The sequence below is a fragment of the Paramormyrops kingsleyae genome, chromosome 6, assembly GCF_048594095.1.
Source record: "Paramormyrops kingsleyae isolate MSU_618 chromosome 6, PKINGS_0.4, whole genome shotgun sequence".
Classification (NCBI taxonomy): Eukaryota; Metazoa; Chordata; class Actinopteri; order Osteoglossiformes; family Mormyridae; genus Paramormyrops; species Paramormyrops kingsleyae.
Genome location: NC_132802.1, coordinates 15,820,474 through 15,845,306, shown reverse-complemented (window position 1 = coordinate 15,845,306; position 24,833 = coordinate 15,820,474). Strand labels below are relative to the sequence as shown.

At 42.1% G+C, this 24,833-nt stretch overlaps 1 protein-coding gene across 1 annotated transcript in view; it reads left to right on the top strand.

Moving 5' to 3' along the window:
* tmem132e (transmembrane protein 132E) overlaps positions 1–24,833 on the top strand; it is a 178,554-nt gene that overhangs the window by 136,277 nt on the left and 17,444 nt on the right. Inside the window, exons 3-5 of the mRNA XM_023833143.2 lie at positions 13,961–14,101; positions 17,995–18,187; positions 21,823–21,966. Of these exons, the coding sequence (XP_023688911.2) occupies positions 13,961–14,101; positions 17,995–18,187; positions 21,823–21,966 (478 nt within the window). The remainder of the gene's footprint in view (positions 1–13,960; positions 14,102–17,994; positions 18,188–21,822; positions 21,967–24,833) is intronic.

Here is a 24,833-nt window from a genome sequence, read left to right as displayed (position 1 = left end):
ACTAGTGTGTTAGGAAGCACTTCTATAATGCGTTTAGTGGGTAATGATTATTAGCAAAGTAAGAGGACACATTACCCTTCTCATAAGCATTGATTTCGATCAGCAGAGCCCAGTTTTGCTGATGTCCGTATGGGAATTTATTGAGCTATTTTTGATTTGTTATGCTTGCACATCTTGCTGTAAGCACCCTTAGATTAGTTCCGATGCATTTACATTGTACCAGTAAAAATACTTCTGTTTTTTTTTATGAGTGATCCATGGAGACCTTTGCAGCTGCTAGTCAAGTTTCCTCTGACTTCCTGACTCGTTTTGTACTTTCTGTCTCATTTTGGTTACTTTTCCGTGTGCCTGATCGTTCTGACTGTGTGGAAGTCTGCAAACTTTCAGGCCGAGTTCACTGACACGAATAAAGCTGGGTTTATGTTCGCAAGACCTGCTCCTGCTGTGCTCTTCTTGAGTGAGAAAAGGCCCCTGATCTGTTGCATTTTTGTGCTGCTGGATTACCTTTGCCGCTGGCGGTGTTTACATCCGAGGGATCATGAGGGCATGGGTGCCTGTAGAGGAAGCTGAATATTTAGTGAATTTGTTTAAAGAATTGCTGTTTCTGACCTTGCATTGCTGCTGTGACATCGCCCACAGGATCACTGTGTTTCAATAGTCGGTAATATCATTTCCATGGGGCCCAGTCTGTGTGCTTGTGTGCAGGGGTAGATTAATGCATAGGTGATCCAAGGCTGTAACCTTAGGGCCCAGCAAAAATCAGGGACCCCGCCTCACCTCAGGAAAAACAGAATGGATAAACGTATTGAATTCGGACGGGATGCCTGTCCATCACAGGGCACAGGGCAGGGGACGCCCTGGATGGGATGCCAGTCCATCACAGGGCACAGGGCAGGGGATTCCCTGGATGGGATGCCAGTCCATCACAGGGCACAGGGCAGGGGACTCCCTGGATGGGATGCCAGTCCATCACAGGGCACAGGGCAGGGGATTCCCTGGATGGGATGCCAGTCCATCACATGGCACAGGGCCTGGGACTCCCTGGATGGGATGCCAGCCATGCGCACTCATACACACGGCATGAGCAGGTTACAAATTGGCAGCGGTGCAGGAGTGAGACAATAGCACTTCCCAGTTAGCCACCATGCCACGCTCGTGTACTCTTTTGTTTGTGGTAATTACGCCAGGCCTTTTAAATGGTTATTGATGTCCAAGCAATCTGCCCCTGGCCTTGAATTGTAGTTTGTTCCCAGTTTAGGAGACCTTGTGCAGTGTGTCAGAAAATCTTTGCGATGAATACAGAGTGAATTGAATATATGTGCCTTGTTTAAACGGGGCTGGACAAGCTGCATCCAAAGAGTACATCAGTCTCGGTGTTCACTGTCAGTAATGAACAGGGGGACCCGCTCTGCCAGTAACAGAGCATTCATCTTGGTCTACAGCTTGGACTGGGTTTCTGCAAGACCAAAGCAGTGTTTCCCAACCCAGTCCTCAGGGACTGCCAGACAGTCCAAGTTTTTGCTTCCTCCTAGCTCCCTGCCAGACAGTCCAAGTTTTTGCTTCCTCCTAGCTCCCTGCTAGACAGTCCATGTTTCTGCTCCCTCCCGTCTCTAAGGGCTGGTTTGAAAAACACTGACCAAGAGAGTTTTGTGCTGCTGTCCTACATTGTGTAGGCACTGTATCCTAAAGTGTAATTTTAATTAAGGCTGTACTCTCACTAGGCGATCCATGCCATGCCTGAGCATGTTTGACCCCCAAACTCCAATTCTTTTGACTAGAATGATCATGCCGTACCATGGCATTTGATTCAGTTGGACTTGGGCATGTTACACATCCGTCATGATGGCTAACCGTGTCCAAGCACAGAACAATGATGTCAATGATGCGATTAGCATCTGCATGCGCACATACATATTATGGATTGGTAGGCTGTACAGACCATGTAGTGACAAACATTTATCAAACATTGCAGCAAAGGAATCACTTTGGCCTGTTGCAAAGGTGCTGTGTTTGCTGGAAATTGGGGCTAACAAGAGTATCCAGGAACAACTGGATGCAGTATATTTGGTAAAATACAGCACAATCCTCTTAAACGTCCAGCACGTTGAAATAGAAATCATTGCATTGCATGCTCGATAAATCTATGAGTGCGATGTGTCATTGTGGCCAAAACGACTGTGAATAAGCCACAAAATAAGGACATTAATCGTGAATTCCATTGTACTGGGTGATACCACTTTTCTTCCTATGTTTTCTTCAAAACAAAAAGTCTCATGGTGATGATAAAAGCATCCTCGGGCCCAGTACATCAAGCGCAATATGAGCGCAAGCCACCAGGGGAGTGGGGTGGGGGGGCGGTCGTGCTCGGGCACGGTACAAGGTAACCAGGCGACGTAGTGTCATTCTCAAATTTTCTTAGTTGTGGACGTTGTAGTTGTTAATCTGACTGTAACTTTTCCAACCTTTTTTATTTACTTTATACTAGTTGTCAGTTTTGCCACTTTATGTTGAAGAGCTGAGATTCTCAGCTGTCGGTTTTAATTTTGCATGTTTTAACATTTGCCTTGTGTCACTGTACCTCATACAGAGTGATTTGGGCAGCGACTCTGCCTGTAAGTACTTACCGTTTACTCTTCCATCTGGGCACAGCGGGACTCCTAATGCCTGATGTTCTAGGAGGACGGATGCAACTGAATGTGAGCGCTCCCCGATTATTGATGCCTCCCAGCTAAGTGGAGCGGATTTGTTATGGCTATTTTTCCTCCGTTGCTTCCTAATGGGTATTTAGTGCCTTGGCCATTCAGTTTTTTGAATCAGCCATGACCCTTATTATTTAATGAAGTGATTAAAAGTGCAATGGCTTATGGGATAGTTGGCACAAACAGAAACCGCATAGAAACTGTGCATTGTCCTCTTACAACAGACTACATATGACTGTACATGCACTACAGTGTGTATACAGGGCAGTTTTTTGGTAGGCAGAGAGATGCGGATGTACTGGCAGGATTTCTAACATGGGTTTAGTCTTGAGAGAGGGGCAGTGGGGGTGCTGTGTAGCCCAGCAGGTTAGAATGTTGTGCCTGGGATTGAAAGGTTTCTGGTTCAAAAATTCTTTAAAAAAATGCATGTTGCCTTTGCATTTGTTAAATAAATGTAAAGCTACTTCATCCCTCAAACGTGTGTTTGAATGGTTTCCTTCCTGGCCCCCTTCGGTGAATGAGTCTCTTGCTGAGCCAGCATGTCATCCCAGTGGAGGGGGGGAGCTTGGCACTGAGGAACTAGCCAATCAGAAGCGAGAGCAGTGCCCCCGCGAGCCCCCACTCTGTGCCTCCTGACCTCTTATTATTTCCTGGTAGATTCCCACAGGGCTCAAGATTATGAGTCTGAGGCAAATGGATTGAGGGTCAGCTGCATGTACGGTGTTGAAGCATGCTGACGTTTCGGCAGGGGAGCACTGTAAGCCTGCTCGCTTTCTGTATGCCAGTAAAACCAGTACAGCTACCACACAGCTCCTGGTCCTGACCGAAGTCAGCGGTGGATACAGACAAGTGTTAAGGCCAGTCGTAAAGGCGCACATCAAGCTCGGTCATGGTCATAAATGAACGAGTGACTTCGTCTCACCTGTAGAGCTGAAGCATGGGAGTATAATCCTGGAGTTCCCCTTTTGTACATAACCAACACAACAGAATCATTTTAATGCCCCTTTTCCAAGTTATTACTATTTTTTTTAATCTAGCAAGACTCATTGTAAGAAAATGAATTTGTATGCTCATGCCATAGCTTACAGATAGCAAGTTAATAATCTAATAGTCTAAAGACTATTACCAAGAGAGATTGTAAAACATGTGAAAGAACTCATTTCCCTACAAATTGGTACATATTATTGAAAAATTTCTGGAATTCATAGCATCGTTTGTTTCCATGGCAACTGATTGCTAGGCACATTTTCAACTTTTCCCTCAATGAATATGATTAATTGTATGTTCTATTGTAATAATAAAGGACTGATTGGACCTCATCCATTCTAAATTTCTCTTATTTTTTCTTTAATTTTTCTTTGTATTATAGTAAGCAAAAGTTAAGAATGTTGCCCAAATAAAATAGTCACCGAGACTTTACTGGATATATGCTCAAACTACTAATTTTTATCATCACATTTTTTTTTTTTTAAACGCTTCATTGCACACCTGATGGAAATAATGGATTGCATTAATGTTGGTATTGATGATCAAGAGTAGTGATACATACAGAATAAATACAGGCAGCTCTCGACTGATGCAAGGTTTCCGCTCCAAAAACCGTCACATAAGTCACATTTTCTGACAGTCGGATTTGCTTTCTCATACTGTTCAGGACACCTTATTGCAAAAATGCATACGCTAAAAATATACTAGTAATATGTACTAAAGAACACATAAAATAAATGGAAAAACTAGATTGTATATTTTCTTACAGCCACTTCTGTAAACTTTACCTATTTTGGGTATTTTTTGCGTAAGTCCGGATTTACTTAAGCTGGATCTGTCGACAGCTGCCTGTAGTTGGGGCAGCAGCTGTTCTCTGCTTTTTCCCCCCCAAGTCCCGGTGTTTTCGGGTGCAGTGTCTGGCCATAGATGGAAGGAGATGAAAACTCTTTTACTGAGCTACAAAGGAAGCCTTTCTTTGGCTTTGAATAAACTTGTTGTAGAAAGAAAAAAAATGTCCACCGTGAGCGATTTTTCAGAGTGTGAGAAAAGTAAATGTTGCTTGATCAGCCATTATGCGATGCAGTCAGGTCTGAGCTCTTAATCAAACACGGATGCCGGACTCCCAGGCTGCTGCTGCTGCTGCTCCGGGAAGCTCAGTGACCTCCAGCCGCTCATTTGTTCTCTTTTGTTTTGTGTGTCAGATCAGTCAATGCAGACCTAAGCCAGACACACAGCGTTATACTGAATGCACAAACAAGCTCAGATCCAGTCTTTTAAGAGACTTGATTGGTTGAGTTATACAATTTGCGTTTGTTTTTCCTATTACATTTTACAGTGATTTGCTTTGTTTATCTCCTGCTGCTTTTTTCCAGCTTCTCCACCCCTTACAATGCAGCGAGCAGGACAGTACCTAATTACATGTCTGCACTCTCACTCCTGTGTATATTCATAATTGCACTGCGTTTGAAGATTGATTGTTTCATGTGGGCTCCTTAAACGTGCAGTTTCCTAGACTTTGTAATTTGAATCATTCCATCAGTGTCACCTCAAAGCATTAGGTATGAGGAGGAAATATCCGTGGGGCAATTAAGCACTCCATCTAGACCCTGGGGTATGGAATATTTCGGGGGAAAATAAAAAGCAGACGGAGACTGAATCCGCTTTGCAGGATCACATTCCAGAAAACTTGAACCTACTTGTTTGTATTTCACACCCCTTGGCTAATCTTGTAATTTGTTAGCCTATGTAATTAGCCCTCTGAGGAAGAGGAGGATAACTACACTGAGACCGTGAGAGAAAAATGAGGAAAAACCTTAGTAGTGATTTGAAAAGAGGATTTTTTTCTAGGGGATTAGTGAGCAGACGGAGGACGAGTGACTGCATCCAGTCGGAGCTAGCTGGAACTGCATGCTGGTCTGAAAATAGCGCTTTAGTTTGATTTTATCTTTTTTTTTGTTTTAAGAAATGTTTTTATTTTTGGTCTTAAGCTATGTATTTATTATCTTTCACAGTTTCTTCTTCACTGTCGTAGAAACAAGATTATTGATATTAGCCAACTTTTTTCAGTTTTTTTTAATGTAAATTGTGATGTCCGGCTTCAATACATTAATATCTGAAACAGGTGTTTTCATAATGAAATGAAAGTTACATCATTTTGAATTGTTCATATCCATATTGATGAGTTCATTTAAGTGATTTGTGTCATTTTGGTGTGTTTGGGTGATGAAAAAAACACATTTGGAAGACACAATGAGCAGTGGCCTGATTTGGAAATGACTACGTTAAAAAAAAGACCTTGATTGCTACAGTAGTCTTCAGAAAAGGGAGCCCCCTGGTGGTTACCCATTCAACTGGAACCACTGTACGTAATGTAACACTGTATCACTTCTGATATTGCTTACTTAGAGAATGAGTCTGGATGTAACGGCCATTATATTTAGTAGAAATAGCCATATTTTAGCTAGGACTTGGCTTTTCTTGGCTTAGGACTACCTTCATACTATCAGTTGGCTACTGTTGCACGTTTAGTGAGCTTTTTGTGCCAGGAGGTTCCAGATAAAACTGAAGGACATTAAAGCTTTAGGATCCATTTGTCTTCAGTTTTGTTTTCCGTTTCTTCACTCTTAGTAGTTTAACCACCCCTTAGTTTTTCCACTTCCATAAAATTATTCAGTTTCAGTAAAACGTGATTTTACTCTGGATCTTTCGAGGTGCTTGACGTGTAATCTGTCCTTCAAAGTTATGCAAAGAGTCAGGTCCATTATTATGCATTGAGAAACGCTGCTGGGGTTAGGGGGGAGAATGTATACGAGAAAAAGTATCCTGCCCGAGTATCTGCACATTAGTCATGCACTTTTAAAATAATTCCTTAATAAAGTCTGTTTAAATGGGATTGGCACTTTCTGGTGTGTCCCCAGTAAGCCGTGACATGCTAGGGCCAATCAGCTGCTCACCATCTAGCATTATTGCTCCAAGGATAAAATCCACCCCAGGGCTGTCTGCAGGGTCTTACCTACATTGTGAAATGTCTTTCTTATAGACGCTCGTGGACAGTTTCTGTGCTTGTGGTGGTGTGTGAATGGCAGCGCTCACCAACACCAGAAAGGAAAGGATGCACTCTGATAGCCATGATAAAATAGGAGCATGTGTCACTATGAAATGACAGGTGTAGCTGTGTGACGTGGCACATTCTCCCCCACTTATCATGTATAGAAAATGCCCCCAAAGTCTCTCTCTCCTGGCTTCCACTAATGGGAAAGCGGCTTGGAGTAATTGTTTTGCAGGGGGTGAGTCACTAAGCAGGTGGCTGTTATAGCGGCACTGTCGCCACCAGATGCTAAGGTGAGGTGCACATAATGTCCACTTAATGACAAGATGGTAATTTGTAGGCTGTGAGCTCCGCACACCCTCCCCGCATCGCATAATTGCTTCTGGATGTAGGAGTCAGGACCCGTCTTAAAGGAGGCTGTCAGTTACTGTAGTTGAGAAATAATTAAGCATTCGGTTTGTTTCTTCTATGAAAATCACTTTGAGGCAGAAGACCTCGTCTTGTGCTTGATATATTTCTGATGATGGTGCCTTGGGTGTCTTTCTAAAGGAAAAGGAATTGATATCTTGGACCCACTGTGCTGAGACACAACAAAACCCACCCCCCACACAACAAAACCCACCCCCCACACAACAAAACACCTTGGGAATCCCGGTTGGCAACCCCCCAGGCTGACTCGTGGTCCAGTCCCAGCCCTCTGGAAATAGCTATTTATCTGCCACATCCAGGTGTTACATAGGCACCCCCTTGGCCTGGACCAGCTACTCAGGTCCTCAGCAATGAGGATCTTGCAAGCTGAATCTCGCCATGCAGGTAATGTGCCTCATTCAGCATTTCTTAACACAAAGTCAAACCAGTGGCTCCCAATGATTCTCTGAAGAGACACAGCGCCAAAGGAGTCCAGTCTTCATCTCAGGTCATTGGATAGCATCCATGTCTCACAGCCATACAGCAAACCAGGGAGCCCCAGGACTTACAAAGATATCCGGAGTGCCACACACCCCTTTCCAGTGACCTCATGCCCCCCCATGCACTCCCAATCTGTCTATTGACTTCATAGGAAGAGTAACCAGAGACATGGATGTCACTGCCAAGGTAAGTGAACTTCTCGACGGGGTCGAAATTCTCTCTGCAGACAGACACACTGCGGATGGCTGTGCCGAAGAGGCCATTAAAGGCCTTGGTCTTGGTTTTTGTCCAGGATACTCACCAGCCCAGACACTCGGACTCCTTGCTCAATCTCCCAATCAGAACCTCCATTGAAGATCACTGCATCATCGGCAAAGTCCGATCAGTGAGTCTTTCTTCACCAACAGCTGCCCCACAGCCGCTGGACCCGACAATCCTGCCCAACAGTCCATGCAAGCATTGAACAAAGTAGGAGCAAGATCACACCCTTGACAAACCCCAGAATCAACTGGGAAGAACACAGAGGTTCGCCTGTGCTCTGCACAGCACTCACAGTAGCAGTGTACAGGCCATCCATGACGTCTAGCAACTTCAGGAGGATCCCACGAAGTGTCAGGATGTCCCACAGGGCAGCTCAATCAACTGAGTCAAACGCTTTATGGAAATCGGCAAAGGCTCTGCCAATATACGCATTTGCGCTCAACGAGAACCCTTACTGCCAGGATGCGGTCGATGGTAGACTTCTTAAGCGTAAAGCCAGACTGCTCCGGTCACTGGTGGGTGAGCAAGTTATCACAGATCCTGTTGAGGATAACCTTAGCAAGGACCTTACCCAGCACTGAGAGCAGCGTTATCCCCCTGTAGTTGCCGCAATCCCGGCGATCACTCTTCCCTTTGCAGATAACAAGGGATAACAAGTCCCATTTTCCAGTCAGTTGAAAAGACGCCCATCTCCCAAATGGAAGCAAAGATTGCCTGCAATGCCGGAAGGACAGCCTTACCACCAGCCTGGAGAAGTTCACACCGGATACCATAGATCCCTGCGGCCTTCCCTACTCCCAGCTGGTTCACCACCTGTGCAATCTCAGTGAGACTGGGTGGTTCACAGCTTGATGCTTGCACTATAAGAGCCTGCTACCTCATTTTGTTCTGCATCTGCACAGTGACAGTAAGGTTGACTTTGATACATTTAGCTTTAAGGTAGGGATGCACCGAAATGAAATTCTTGGCCGAAGCCGAATAATAATGAAATGCTTGGCCGAAGGCCGAAGGCCGAATACCGGACGCGGTGTTTCGCATTTTTTTCCTTTTATTTTGCCAATTTTTTCACCATTACAATAATTAAATAGTAAAAATTTGCTTTTTACTATTTTGTGTTGCTTTTCAGAGAAATAAATCAAATAACAAAAATACAATTTCAAAATATTTATTTAACACTGAACATTTTTTTTTTTACATTCCAGCAGATATTATACAAACAAAGCACAATATAACTTAAAATAAATAAATTAGTAAAATAAAAAAATATCTTTCTCGTACTCTGCATGATGTTCGGGGTGTCTTGATTTTAAGTGATAAATTAAACTTGAAGTGCTATACGTTTTTGCAGATGCACCCCCTCTGGACAATTCAGCAGAACAGTGTCTGCAAACGGCCGTTTTTGCCTCTTTCTCTGACACTTTAAAGTGCTTCCACACTGCTGACATGTTTGCTGCATAAAGCGCGCGCCTCTCACTCTACGCGGGTTACTATTTGATCGCGTCATTAAAAACGTCATTGTTCGGCAAAATTTATTCTGCCTTTTTACTTATTCGGTAATTTCGGTTGCCGAACATTCGGTGCATCCCTACTTTAAGGTGAAGTCTTTTGGCTTTAGTGCTGATACTCAGAATATGAAAGTGTTTGGTGAATTAATTGTAACGTTTGACTGATGGATTATAGAGGGCTGTGCTTTCAGTGCTGCTTGAAATGTTTAATTGCTTCGTAAGGTCAATCACGTGCATGATCACGTTTCAGTCTTTCTCAGTAACTACTTAATGACTGATTATACGACATGAAAAGCGCTTTAAATAATGCATATGCTTTGTGTCCATCTATTTTTAAAAACTGCTCATCCAATTTAGGTCAGGCTTCTGCCCTAAAGCCCACGATATATGAGAGTGCATGCCCAATGCATGACGCTAGTCTGTCACAGAGATGTCCGTGTTTTGTCCCTGATAGATCAGCTTACTCTGTCCTTACGGACAGTCAGCATACGCCAGAGGGACTGGTTCTGACATGCAGAGATGGGGCCCTGACCTGATTGGAACCCTACAGGCGTGTTCCGCTTCCAAAGACATATGTGTATGTTTGTAATGTGCTTGGGGGCTCTGTGTGGCTAAGCGGGATACGATGCTGTACCTGATACTGGAAGGTCGCCAGTTCAAATCCCAGGGTCGGCAGAGTGATGTCATCGTTGGCCCTTAACACCCAGTTGCTCCAGGGACTGTCCCTCCTTCCTAAAAAAGATTGCTTCACATTAAAGGGTTTTCTAAATAAATAAAATGTAGATATAAACTGTAATGTACTATCTGCCTTGCTTGTACCTCACCTTGGACAAAAGTGTCTGCTGAATAAATGATGGTAAATAAAGGCCAGTATGCACAGGCCCACACTCACAATCTGCAGGACAGTCATTGTGAAGTGCCCCTGTAGCATAACTAATGCAGATCTCATCTCCAGACAGGTGTAAAAAGCATTTCTGGAAGAATTTAGGCATTTGATAGGGACTGCAGCCAATCCCCCTGAGACAGGTGCTGGTATTTTCATTTCTACTTTCTTACTCATTTTCAGCCTGCTTTTATACTTTTAGGTTTGCTAGTGTCGGAATAATGACTGTACTTTTTCAACATAGTTTATTTCCCACAACAGTGATGTTAAATTCCATCTCAAATCTCTGTGGCGTGGCCAAGTGTAATTTGACCCTGGGTTTGAAGTGGCTCTCCACACCACAGCACCTCCCCCACACCCCATTAGAGCATGACAAGTCCCCCCAGCTCTTACAGTCTACCTGAGGACAGCACACATCTCTGGCACATCCTGAATGTGATACGTTACAGTAACAAGTCCCTCGACGGGATTACATCATTCTATTTGGTCATTTAATATCGTTAATAATGTCATGTTTTATGATGAAAGGTCCGTTCGGAAAGCTGAGAATTTCAAGAGATGTTGTTACCTAGTGCTTTTGAGATCTCGTTGTTAATGATCTCAGTTTCACGTTTCATACTCTTCTGTGTTATTCTCCCTGGTACATTTTCACATGGATCACAATCTGAAAGAAAAAAGCATTACAGACAGCCAGTCACCTCAGTCTAAATGCAATGCTTTGCTGAAAAAGTGCCGATTAAATCAGCTTAGATATTAGACCATATTATTATTACTACTACTATTATTATTAGTATTAGTATTATTGTTGTCTTTCATTTGCACCTTCTTTCAGACATAAGTCTGTCTCAGCTTAATAATAATTATTTTAAAATATCTTTCTACAAACTTAATATTAATTCCAATATAAAGTCAGACACATTTAGTGCAGGATAGACAATGCCAGCTTGTCTCTGAGAACCTTCAAAGCCTTCAAAGAAATGTAAGGTTCTTACACCTTTCAGAGTTCTGAGCAGAAATGCTTTCCTCACACATCCCGAGGATGTTTTTGTCTAGCACAGAGAAACCTTTTATTCCTTCATTCTTTGAAGATGACCAAGTAATGACATTGATGTCAAGTAATGACATTGACTAAACACACCCACCCCTGGTCCTTAGTTCTTAGCAATTTATGTTCTCACACGTTAGTGTTTCGAGATTATTTTAATTTGATTTGGTTTAAGAAAGATTGAAAATCCCTGATGTGATTCAGATACTCTTGGATTTGCAGCAAAACTGGCCATGAATTTCTTCAGCTGAATTTCTTGAATAAGTATACAGTATGCATATGTTTAAATGTGTGAAAACTGTAAGCTGCTTGGCTTTAGATAAAAGTGTCAGTTATGTGAAGTGACTAAATGTAAATCAAAACAACAACTTGTCGCCTTCAATCGAGGTCTTTATCTGTTAAGGATGCTCCTTCTCAGATTCTTTGAACATGCCAAAGCTTACAGATTTAAGCTGCCTGTTTGGCAGGACCCCTATCTAAAGCTCACTGCACCGTTTTCAGACTGATCACTTTCATCTAAGGGCCCAAACTAGCAAAGCATCTTCTCTCTTTAGGACGATGCCAGTTACGAAGATATGTTGTAAGTTGCACCCTTTTTAACGTCCAAGCGGGGAGTGGCTCATAATCTGTTGGCGATGTCCTTGATATGAAAGCGCATGACGGGTGTTCACTTCGCCAGGCCTTTCTGTTTGCCGTGGCTCAGACTTCAAAGAGGAGTCGCAGTTTTATCAGGTAAGTGCTATTAAGAGCAGCAGTTCAAAGCTTTTGAAGGGTTTTCAGTGCATTGCAAATGTGATCAACTCTGTGAGCATTTTCATGACTAATGGTAGCAATAACAGCAGTTTTTTAAAGCTAGATGTACACTAGATAGTTTAGTGCTGCGTACCTCACATTATGTTCTTTGTGTCCCGGGGGGGGGGGGGGGGTGGTTCTACATTTGACAGTGTAGTATGATATAAACATCCAGTAGTAGGTGCAATTTCTTCTCTGGCCTGTTTAAAACACTTCTCTGTCCTGGTTTGTGGATGCAAGGAATTCTTTATATCATATTCATTCGCTGACAGATGCAAGCAAACACGTCCGGTATTGGGAGAGGACAAGGATTAATGTTTTCGCTACACTTAGTGATCCGAGGGCAAAGAATGTTAGCCTCAGGTAACTAATGCAATTTACACATTTTCAAAAGGATACTTGCAGCAATTTGCTTCCACGGAATGCACTGGAATGCTGCTGCAGTACACACTTATCTATGAATAGGAAATTGGGTCAAGTGGTTAACCGTAATGTAATGCAGCTTATCCTTCATATTGGGAAACATGCGTTCTTGGGTGAACATGTCTGTTATTTCAGGAAAAGCATTTTCGGAATGAATAAATAGTGGTACACTGTAAGGTTTAAAAAAAAAAAAAAACGAATAAAAACTTTACTCCGTATAACCGAGAGATGTGTAATTTTAGTTGATTATTTGCAGTTATTAATTAGCTTTGTGGAGGTGGTACAGACTGGTACACACTGGGGAAATACCCCCACAATGTGTGGAGAAAAATTAATCGCAATTAGTGGACTATATCTTTTGTACTAGGACCACTTAGTGTATATCCAGTGTTTCCGGGGCATAAATAATTAAAGGATGTGAAATAGTGTGAAATAGCTAATTTGCTGTGTGGTTGTACTTTACATGGACACAGAAAATGACCTTACTCAATATATAACTATGACAGTGAGTGTTCTATAATTTAAAGGTAATATGTAAATGAAGAGCCGTAATTATTATATACAGGCAGCTCTGGACTTGCGTAAAACTGGCCTATAAATCTGGATTTACGCAAAAAATGTGTCGGATGCATAGAGTTTATTGATGCAAAGACATTAGCTCTATAAGCAAATTTGAACTTTTTTTCTTGTAGTGTGTTTAGTACCTATTTTTGGCTTATAAGGTGTCCTAAATTGTATGAGAAGGAAACATTGACCCAAATAAAGATTTGTGAAACAGATTTATTACATTTGTTGAGAGCTGATGCTCAACTTATTATGTTTATTAGTGGTGTAAAAGTTCGGAAATTAAGCTTGAAACCACAATACAAACATTCTCTCTGGAAGACGGAACTGCGATATCCACCCCCATCCCCACCAATCTCAACTTACTGCCACATTATTCTGTTTAATATTTGGGCAAACTATATATAATGTACATTTTTCACGTTACACCTATTTTATTACCAAATCCATATGTCATGTGATTATTCTGGTCCAATCGTGATAGAGTGATCATGCCTGCGGTAAAAGCTACGTTACTTTCATTGGCTCAAGATGGATAACAACCCTGTGACTGCAGATCCCCCAGGCACATTCAGTCAGCGGTGTGGGAACATTTTCTTATCCAGTGGAGTGTAGTATTTCATTTTTTAATGTAATTTTATGTTAATTTCATTTAACGTGTTCTCTAGTGTTCTTCTATTTTTTGTACCAAAGTGTTGCTGGTTAATGCAGCCCTGAAATTTTCCCCCATTTTTTTTATTCACAGCCCCCCCCCAAAAAAAAATAAAGCCAAGGTCTGTACCACACTCTGGATTTGAAGAATTGTTACACCCCTAATGTGTGTATCTTTTCTTTACCCCCTAGGGTGAAAGCCAAGAAAGGGGTCAATCTCATCACTACGAGATCCCAAAGCCCCCAGTGGACGGTGAAGTGTGAGGTGCAGTCCGGGGCCAAGCACTCCACCGGAACAGTGGACGTCAGCAAGAACAAGGATGTGCAACTCGGGTAATGTGCAGCACTTTAGGGCTGTCTGCAGGAGCGGTGTTTGGCGCCCTCTTTGCTGCACATCTTCATGGAGATCACACTGAAATCACACTGATAGGATTGCACCCTCCACGAAAAAGCAGCATTTGTCATAAAACTAAAAATTAATATTTAGCCCAGGGGCGCAGATGGTGGGGGGAACAGGGGGGCACGTCCCCCCCAGTTATATAGGGACCCTAATCCACCCCTCACCACTATTGAGGGGAAAAAAATAACAAAAGTTTGATAGGTAGCATCCCTAAACAGAGTTGGATACCGTGTTGTTTGAACTCATCAAGCTGTGTCAACCATCACAAACTCCCCGCGCCTCCTCATGCATACACACATGCGTTCCCACTGTCTCCCTTTAATCTCGTTTGTAGCCAGATGTGGGCATTACTATTAACCTATACATGAAGTGAATTTTTCACTTCAACCATGACCTACCGATTTCATGATGGACTGATGTCACTTTCTACAACGTTTTATTCAAAAACATCTACTTGCCACATTGTGCATTCTGTTTGTATTCTGCTGTTGTGGGTTTGGGTCCTGAACAAGCTGAGAACTGAGCTGCCTTACATTGCGCCGGATGCAGTTTTGGTCACACAGACCAAAGCGATTTGAAACTCTCACACTCACTCTGCATATTCCATTACAAACATAAAATTAGCTACATCAAAACCGTTGGTGTTATTTACAAACTCTAGAAACTATTTACAAGTTAATAAAACTTACATACATGTAAATGTGTGTGCATGAGTGTGCAATCTTGTCTCGGATGGAAAATGTCTACACCCAGCTGACCAAAGTTGGCAACCTTACTTTGTTACTGCAACAAAGAAAACAACTTTATCCAAGTTTCACCTAATGTTAAATTATGTCTGTTAGAATAAAGCTACAAATCTATGAACATGTCATCACGTAGTATATAGCATAAAACTTTTAACAAATTGTAGAGAAATCTGTTGTTTATGCTATTGTGTAATAGGGCATTTCTGGGTGATTGGCAGTTCCCTACCAGACAATATTGTGGCTCAGTGGGCTAAGCCTGTGTGCCTGTAATCAGAAGGTTGCCAGTTCAAACCCAGCCTCGGCACGTCTGCAGGTCCTTGAGCAAGGCCCCTAACCCCCAGCTCCCTGGGCGCCGCTACAGATGGCTGTCCTTCACGGACAGCTCACTCTACAAAAGAGCAAGTTGAGGGAGGCGTAAAGACAATTTCCCCATGGGGATCAATAAAAGTATCTATTATTATAATTATTATGTCGGCCACTTTCAGTCACAATGTTTAGTATGTTAAATCACGCCGAATGCCTCATTAAATATGACTGGATAAGCTTAAGAGTTGAGACTCACTTCAAAAACCTGTCCTGTGCCCCTGATTTAGCCCCTGGTTTCTCTAGGTTGGGGAGTCCATCAGGTATTCTGCATGCTAATTAGAAGCAGAAATACAAATTTCCCACCATAACCTTTTTCCTCATCTCTCTGCAAACAGCACTGATTCGACTCGACTGTTTACCCTGATTGTGAAACCTTATATAGAAGCAGACAGTCGCATTAACTGAATAAAACATCAACAATCTTCATCTGTGGCGCCTTTGCTGAATAGTATGTCTCTCATTTGGCATATTTACATGAATACATCCTGAATAAAATGTCATGGGACTGAAATGCTTGCAGTAAGTTAACAAGTGTTGATGACACACAGATTTTACGCAGGATGCACATGTAAACTCACTAACCATAACTCTCTTACCTCTGTTGTTCTCATTTAGCAGTTTTTTGAGGTCTCTATGTAATGTTAGTCAAGTATGTTCCTCTAAATATTAATGAGTCCACTTTTCTGCTTAGACCTGTAACAGTAAAAAGTGAGCAAAATGCCCTGAACGGGAAGTCATTTCTACTTTATTATTCAAATTGCAGTAACATTTAATGTGAATTCTTTGTAAGGGCACATTTAAAAATGATACAGCTCTCATTTTGGAAACTACCCATCTGTCATATGGCGATATAACACACATACCGGTCCAATCTAAGAAATGCACTGTGGTCAAGATGTATAATGACAGTGCAATGAAAATGTATTTATTTGATATATTATACCAATTAATTTAAAGAATACTAAAATCGTGGCAGTTTAATTTGGAGGACAGGTGAAAATGCCCGTAAAATAAAAATTAACATCCTAGTTATAATATTTACATCCAGAATAAAAGTTTGAGCTCTTTCCCGATGCAGGATATTGGTCGGCTGATTTCATTACTGTCAAGGGCACCAGACCTTCTTACATAAACTGAGCTGACACATGACTGTTTCACATGCAGTCAAGTAGGAGCAGTTACTGTTTGGGATTCTGCTGCTGTTCATTTTAATTGAGATAAATGTGTTGTTTGTATATATGTGCGTATAGTGGTGGCTGGTCAGCTTTGAATGATTTCTGTGGGATTCCATAATTATAGAGTCTTCATGCACAGAGTGTCTTTTCATAATTCACATAATGGTGGGACCATATTGCAGAGCAGCTTCAGTATCTCTGATGTGAAATGACAGCCAATCAAGTAAATGGCTCAACCTTTATAAGCGAGACAATCACTCCCCCCAGTGTTTTTTCATGTAAATAATATATATAAATAAAAGAGTTTTCCTGTATCCTGGAAAATACTTTGTTGGCTGTGGTGTACAGAGAACTGGAACACAGTCCCACATTCATTCATAAAACCCACATGAGCTATGCAGTAATGTGTATTAATGTTTACATGCATGTTAACGATGTCATTCTGCCTACGCCAAGGGTCCTTCGTCCATATGGAGGCTGGTGGTTGCAATTATTGCTTATGAAGGCTGCATCTGATGAATGTTCTAGAACTCCATATATAAATAGTTACTGAAAAACCATGAAACAGAAGTGATTTCCATATCAGTTATGACCCAATTCGATTATTTTGTTGTTTAAATAAAACTACTTTCCTGCCTTGTGCTGACAGGTTTATCCGAAATGGAAGCTTCTTTTCCCATTTGTTTTAATGAGGATCCATAATTTCCACTCTGATTTTCTTCTCGTGCTGCGTGTTTTGAATACTAATTATGAACCCTTTGGGATTTTGAGCCCTTTCTCACCTAGACTTTCCTTCGTCCGCTGTGTCGCGTTTGTTCATTACTGTCTTCCGTACAATAAACGTTCCTGCACATCGAACGGCTTTGCTTGCAAGGTCACCTCAAGGAGGAGCTGGTGGCCGCAGTTTCTCTTGATTATTGTGTGTCCAGAAGTCTATTTCAGCGTCGTCCATTTCTAGCTCACTTGCATGTACTTCTGAATCAGAAAGATCTTTTTGGGCTATGGACGGACCCGACCGACTGAACAAATGAACAAACGAACGGGGACAATGCTAGGAAGATGCTAGGATTTGCATTTTCACACTTAATCACTTGATCATAGTTTTCATATTGTGTTGACATTTATTTTGTATAAGCGAAAACCTATAAGATCTGTGTCTTATGGAAAATTGCATCGGTTCCTTACCCCCCCGCCCCCCAATATCCAACATTTTTGCCGGTATCGGCTCGATGCCGATAGTGGGTATCGGATCAGTGCTACTGTATCTCTAATGGACATAGTAATTAAAACAATCTTTAGGGTTGAATTGCTTAAGAGCTGCTATGTAACTGAATAGTGGGTATTTTCTGCATACAGAAAAAGGAAGGAGCTTTGCTTCTGGCTAATGGTTTAAAAGATTTAATGGGAAACAGGTCATAAAACCACATTCTCTTAGGCTCAGATTTCATAGAGATGTTTAAGACTCTTTACTCACACTGGGTGCGGATTTAAATGATATGAAAATACTTAAAACTAGTAATAACTTTCCTCCCTCTCCAGCGATGTCACCTCTGCTATTGAGATCATGCAGCTGGACTTCGAGATGGAAAACTTCACCAGCCAGTCGGTGACCCGTCGAATTAACTGGAACATTGACTACCGTGGTCAGAACCCACCTCCAGACTCAGACAAGGTGGTGACGGAGCTGACTGTGGTCCAGAAGGACATTCAGGCCATTGTCCCCCTCTCTATGGTAGGTGCTTAAAGGTTCTTCAGTGTTCTATTTGTTCTTATGCTCTATCCTAGCATTAGGAGAGCCTGCCTCCTCAATTCGTGGTGCATGTGTGTAATAACCATAAAACTGACTTGGCCAAATGCATGAAAAGTCTAAAAAGGTACTAGGAGCAACGCTACCTATATTAGCCGGGAACGCTTCTGTACCTTATATAATATCAAGGTGCACCATTTATTATAAGTAGTTGGTTTGTGTTCTTTCTGTGTGGGCTGACTGACTGACTGATAGTCTTGCAGACATTTTTAGATCTGCCTCCATTTCAAGGTTCCTCATTTTGTTTTTATTACTCTACTTTGGCTCTTCAGCAAAAGTATTTAAAACACACGTTAATCGGCTGCATAAATCAGACCTTTTTTTAAATGCCCAAATTTCAGGTGATCAGTGGTCTCTCCTTAATTCACCTGTACCTATGTAGCAGGATAGGATTTTTTTCTAAAAAAAAAAAAAAAAAAGCATCTATCAGAAATACAGAGAACAGGATTTCAGAACAGGGTCTTTAACATTCAAGCGGCCTTATGGAAGTTACACCAGTGCCCAGCTGTGTGTGCAAATGAGGCCCTTCCAGTAGAAAATGGCACGGTTCAGTACGCAGCCATCCAGGTAAGGCACTCTATTAAGGGCAGGGAGGCCCCAGGAACTTGGTATTCATGACATTTAGTGGTACATTTCAAGGCCGTGTGGGAAGAAGCCTGGCTGACTGAGGGTAAACTTGCAAGAACAGACACCAAACGTGCTTTTCAGGAAGCACAATGAATCTTTGAGCTCCATGTTGAAGGCAATACAGGAGCTTTCCCCAGAGAAGCCACAGAACTTCCCACAAAACATAAGTACTGCGGGAAAGAGAAGATATTTACCCAGAGCTCTTGTGACATATTGGAAATTTAATAAAGCGATTGCAGTAATAGCAAACCAAACATGAAACACATCCCTTGTGATCGTAGTTAATTTACATGAGCACCTCGTTAGAATTTCATAGGCTCAAAATGTCATGAAATGTGAGCAAAGAGCACAGAATGCTATGCATTTGAAGAAGAACAAAGGCAACCTTAAACGCCATGCATTGTGTGTGGGCGACGGCGCAGTAGGAATCCCCGAATCTGAAACCCACCGGTAAGCAGGTCCGACACGGCCGTGACCGGACTGCTGCGTCTTATTGGAGGATTTGCAGTGCGGAGCCGCTTGTGTGGCGGGGGGAGGGGAGTGGGCACGGCTGAATCAGTCCACGCCATCGCTCGTGTCTGTCAGGCCTGGCCAGGTCCCCTGGCAGCCACCGTCAGGGCACAATTAGCACCTCGGACCAGTAGTCTTCTCCAAGACAGCTTATTAATGAGCAGCCGCCTCGGGAGGATGCTGGCGCTGCTGCTCCCTCAAGCGCTAACAGTTAATAAATAAAACATTACACCCGTGCTAAAGTTTCATAGTGTGGAGCATCCCACGCCTGACAGGACAGCGTCCCCGATAATGTCATTTACGAGGGGGCCCCTGGCCCGTCAGGGCGCTGCTGTCTGGCGGGGGGAGATAGCTGCTATCATTATGATGCGGTTACTTATTCGGTCTGATCTTAGGCTTGGGGGCGCAGGGGCTTGTGAGATTTTGCTTTTGCTGTTTGTCTGTTCCTCCATATTATAAACCAACAAACCAACAAGTCAGATTTCATGCAAGTCAGATTTGCCTTACCATGCCACTCAAGACACCTTATAGCAAAAACACATGAACCAAAAATACATATTAAAGAATACATATTAAATACATAAAGGGATAAAGTGTACATGTGCTTACAGGAATATGTCACCTTTTTTGCGATTCTGTGTGTCTCAGGTATTTCTCTTTTAGTCCAGATGAACTTCAGTTAGCTTTACATTAGTCAAGAGCTGCCTGTGCTAATGTTGTACATATGTCAAATAATAAAATATAACAGCCATGAGAATTATGTTCAGCCTTCAGTCTGCTAAGGCTAATATTAGTAAGTTTAACTTGTCCGATATATTGACCATACCAGTAAAAATGCTCAGTGACTCTTCATCTGGGTCACTGGGCATGACTTTGCTTTGATACGTGTTATCTAGGCAGCTAAATGACAAAACGATCGGCCCTTCACTGTAGGAATAGATTGGTTGTGGAATGCAGTCAAAGCTCGTTTCCTCTCATGTGTAGTGGCAGCAACTCCAAAAGTCAAGTATACTAATCAAATTACAGTATTTGGAGATTGAAATTGATTGGGGGAGATGCTTAGAACTAAAACAATGCTGCAGATCTCATTCAGAGGGCACTAAAACTCTTTTTCCATGGTTGTTTGAAGTTTGTACAATCCATGTTTGAATTTGTAAGTCTGTTTTGCTCACAATAGTTCTGTAATTATTTTGTCGTGATCATTTATGAAGCGTCCGAATGTTGCTCATCAGTTTTCAACAATCGGAAAGGGGATTCATCAGTGGTTTAAAGTACAGATGTCCCCGATGTCCCAGAAATGAAAGAAAGGAACATTTACAGGAAAATGCAGGACAGAAGTCTCGGAAACTCAGGCAATGGATTCTTCCAGTTGACTGACAGAAGAAAGCATCAAAGCCATATTTTGACAAACCCTTTGCGTTGTACTTTGATATATTTCATGCAACATGACACCAAAAATAAATGAGGTTCCTTCTGTATTCCAGGAGGTTATGAAAAGTGGGGAATGTTTTAAATGTTCACAAATGCCCATCTTCAGACTAATAACTTTAGCTGCAGTGTTTGCAAAGACCTGTCTGTCAAGTGTCAGCAAGTCACTGTAAATGTACAGTACAGGTTTTTTTCCCCACAATAATATATAGAAATCTCTGAATAGAAACAAAAACAAGTTCATATTTAAATAAATGTGATTTGTTTGGGTGGGCAATGGGCATAACTTCTCTCATATCTGAATGGAGTTATTTGAACCACTGAAAATAACTCGATTAGATGAAAATTATTGGTTTATGCTGTGCTAAATAAATTATTGCATGTAAATATTGTCTTGTGGTAACTGATTAATGATTGACTTCTGTTGACCATGTGAAATGTTTTATTGTGAGTCTTGGTAAGCACAGTGTATATTTTCTTGGAGTGGAAAGCCTGATTTTTCAATGTCATAGTCAGTAATCAAAGCAGCTGTTTGGAAGCCAAAAGGGCAGCTAGGAAATGTAGTCTTCCTTGCTCCCCTCAGCGATTCTCATTTTGGTTCTCCTATGTTTAAATATAAATAATAAAAATAAAACTCAAATCCTAGCTGGCAGCCCAGTATCCAGCATGTGGCTCTAGGTTGGTCCTATTCCCCTGTCAAATGACCCTCAAACAGGGAGACTATCCACAGCTGCAGCTAATTTGGCCGCTTTTTGGTGCGGAACGAGATCTTTTGCCTTGTGTGGTACTGAAGAACATTTTGCTCGTAGAACATTGATGGTGGGGAGGTGTGGTGTGGGGGTAGATGCCATTTCTCCTCAATGACTCACATCGGCTTGATGTATACTGAAGGTGGGGATAATGACTTTAGCATTATTGTTAATGTGATGTTAACAGCTTATGATTCCCGCTGTCCATAGATGATGATAATCCCTGCTCTGTTTTGAATCTTCCAGGACACTGAGATCATCAACACTGCAGTACTGACTGGCCGGACAGTTGCCATCCCAGTGAAAGTCGTTTCCATAGAAATGAGTGGAGTCGTCACTGACATCTCACCAAATGTGGAATGCAAGTCTGCCAATGAAGATATTGTCAAGGTAACATATAGAGTCTTTTTTAGAATCACCAAAGGAAATTGAACAAGGCATCTATGTAATCCATCCTTTTGTCTTATTGGACATACATCGTGGCCAAAAGTTTTGAGAATGACACAAGTATTGGTTTTGACAAAGTCTGCTGCTTCAGTGTTTGTAGATCTTTTTGTCAGATGTGCCCTGGCATGCTATCAAGATTCAAGAACTTTATTGTCATTCCACACGTTCGCACATGCCGTGGAGCGAAATTAAGTTCTCAGGTCACGGATAAGCAACAGAGCTAGTCACACACACTTTTAAATATAAAGATGAAAATTAAATATAAAGGTATGGATTATAAATTAGCAGTATGTACAGTGTCCGATGCACAGATCATCTTCTGGGCCAAATCCGGCCTGATGGCAGCCCATTCTTGCATAAGCAATGCTTGGAGTTTGTCAGAATTTGTGGGTTTTTGTTTGTCCACCCGCCTCTTGAGGATTGACCACAAGTTCTCGATGGGATTAAGGTCTGGAGAGTTTCCTGACCGTGGACCCAAAATGTCAATGTTTTGTTCCCTGAGCCACTTAGTTCTCACTTTTGCCTTATGGGACAGTGCTCCATCATGCTGGAAAAGGCATTGTTCATCACCAGGCTGTTGGCTGGATATAGGCAAAATTGTGAGTGAGCCCACTCCCTTGGCTAAGAAGCAACCCCACACATGAATAGTCTCAGGGTGCTTTACTGTTGGCATGACACGGGACTGAAGGTAGCGCTCACCTTTTCTTCTCCGGACAACCTTTTTTCCAGATGCCCCAAACAATCGGAAAGGGGATTCATCAGAATAAATGACTTTACCCCAGTCCTCAGCAGTTCAATCCCTGCACCTTTTGCAGAATATCAGTCTGTCCCTGATGTTTTTCTTGGAGAAGTGGCTTCTTTGCTGCCCTTCTTGACACCAGGCCATCCTCCAAAGTTCTTTCCCTCACTGTGCGTGCAGATGCACTCACACCTGCCTGCTGCCATTCCTGAGCAAGCTCTGCACTGGTAGTGCCCCGATCCCGCAGCTGAATCAACTTCAGGAGACAGTCCTGGCACTTGCTGGACTTTCTTGGGCACCCTGAAACCTTTTTCACTACAATTGAACCTTTCTCCTTGAAGTTCTTGATGATTTGATAAATCAGGGGTGGCCAATCTTATCCATAAAGAGCCAGTGTATATGCAGTTTTTTGGGATAACCTTTAGGTCAGCTGTTGAAACCCAGGCGTGAGAACTCTTCAGCCAATCAGTCCTCTAATTAGGGAGTTTCAGCGAAAACCCGCACACACAGCGGCCCTTTCTGGATAAGATTTCCCACCCCTGCGTTAAATGGTTGATTTAGGTGCAATTTTACTAGAAGCAATATCCTTGCCTGTGAAGCCCTTTTTGTGCAAAGCAATGATGACTGCATGCGTTTCCTTGCAGGTAACCATGGTTAACAGAGGAAAAACAATGATTTCAAGCACCACCCTCCTATTTAAACATCCAGTCTGCTATTCTAACTCAATCAGCATGACCGTATGATCTCCAGCCTTGTCCTCGTCAACAATCTCACCTGTGTTAACAAGAGAATCACTGAAATGATGTCAGCAAGTCCTTGTGTGGCAGGGCTGAAATGCAGTGGAAATTGGTTTTTTGGGATTAAGTTAATTTTCATGGCAAACAGGGACTTAATTGCAATTCATCTGATCACTCTTCATAACATTCGGTATAGGCAAATTGTCATCATAAAAACTGAGGCAGCAGACTTTGTGAAATCCAATACTTGTTTCATTCTCAAAACTAATTTAATATACAAATAATAATAAAAAAGCTCATGCGTTGTTTGTTGAATTTTCTTGCCTGATAATGATAAAGTAGAGATTAATTATCCCTGTGAAGGCAGGCAGACACTGAGGTAGAGAGCTGTGTGTACTGTTGTGGTGAATTATGTTTTCTGTCATTGATTTTTGGAACCACTGGCAGGAAGAAATGCACTTCAAATTGCCAATGGAAATATCTATGAGATGCCTAAAAGCAGGCACTAAGATCAAGGGTTCTCTTGTTTTTAATGGATGGCATTTTACCTGCAAATCTGTGTTAAAGTATGAATTGGTCTTTATTTCGTAAATGGTGCATTTTATGATTATTGCCAGCCTCTTCACTGGGAACTGAGAATATTTTCTCTTAACTGTGTTAGCTGTTGAGCCAAGGTAGAAATTTCCAGTATAGAAAGTAAAAATCCAGACCCAGATTTTCTTTCAGCTAACCAGTTAATTACTCTCTGATTCTCTGACTTTATACTCAACTGCTTGGCTGAAACAAAATTTTGATCTAGATCAGGGTTATTCAAATCACGGTCCTCGAGGTCTGAGCACTGCTGGTTTTCCAGCCTTCCTTTACCTGTCAGTCAGGTGTGAAGCCTCTGACCAATCAGAATCAGTAATTATTAAACTAATTACCTGGGAGAATTGAAAACAAGGCCCGGATTTGGAATCGAGGTCCAGATTTGAAGAACCCTGGTCTAGATTTTTACTTTCTGGACCTGAAATTTCAACCTCTGCTGTTGAACATCAGAATTTACTACAAGGTGATCCTTTGATGTACATAAGACTTGACAGGTCAATTAAATGCTGTCGAGGATGCTTGGGATAGTCCATCATATCCGATGATGACGTTCCTCCTTAGTGATGGCTGTAGAGTCCAATCCTTAAACCGCAAACTTTATTGCATTCTGAAGAGGTAAATTTTGGATTAGTGGTGGCAGGCATCTTGTTCCTCTCTGATTCCAGCTGCTCTGTACCTGCATGACAGAGCTGCTGCCAAGTATAATGATCAACGGCAACCACTTCCAATTGAGAGCAGCCAATTTG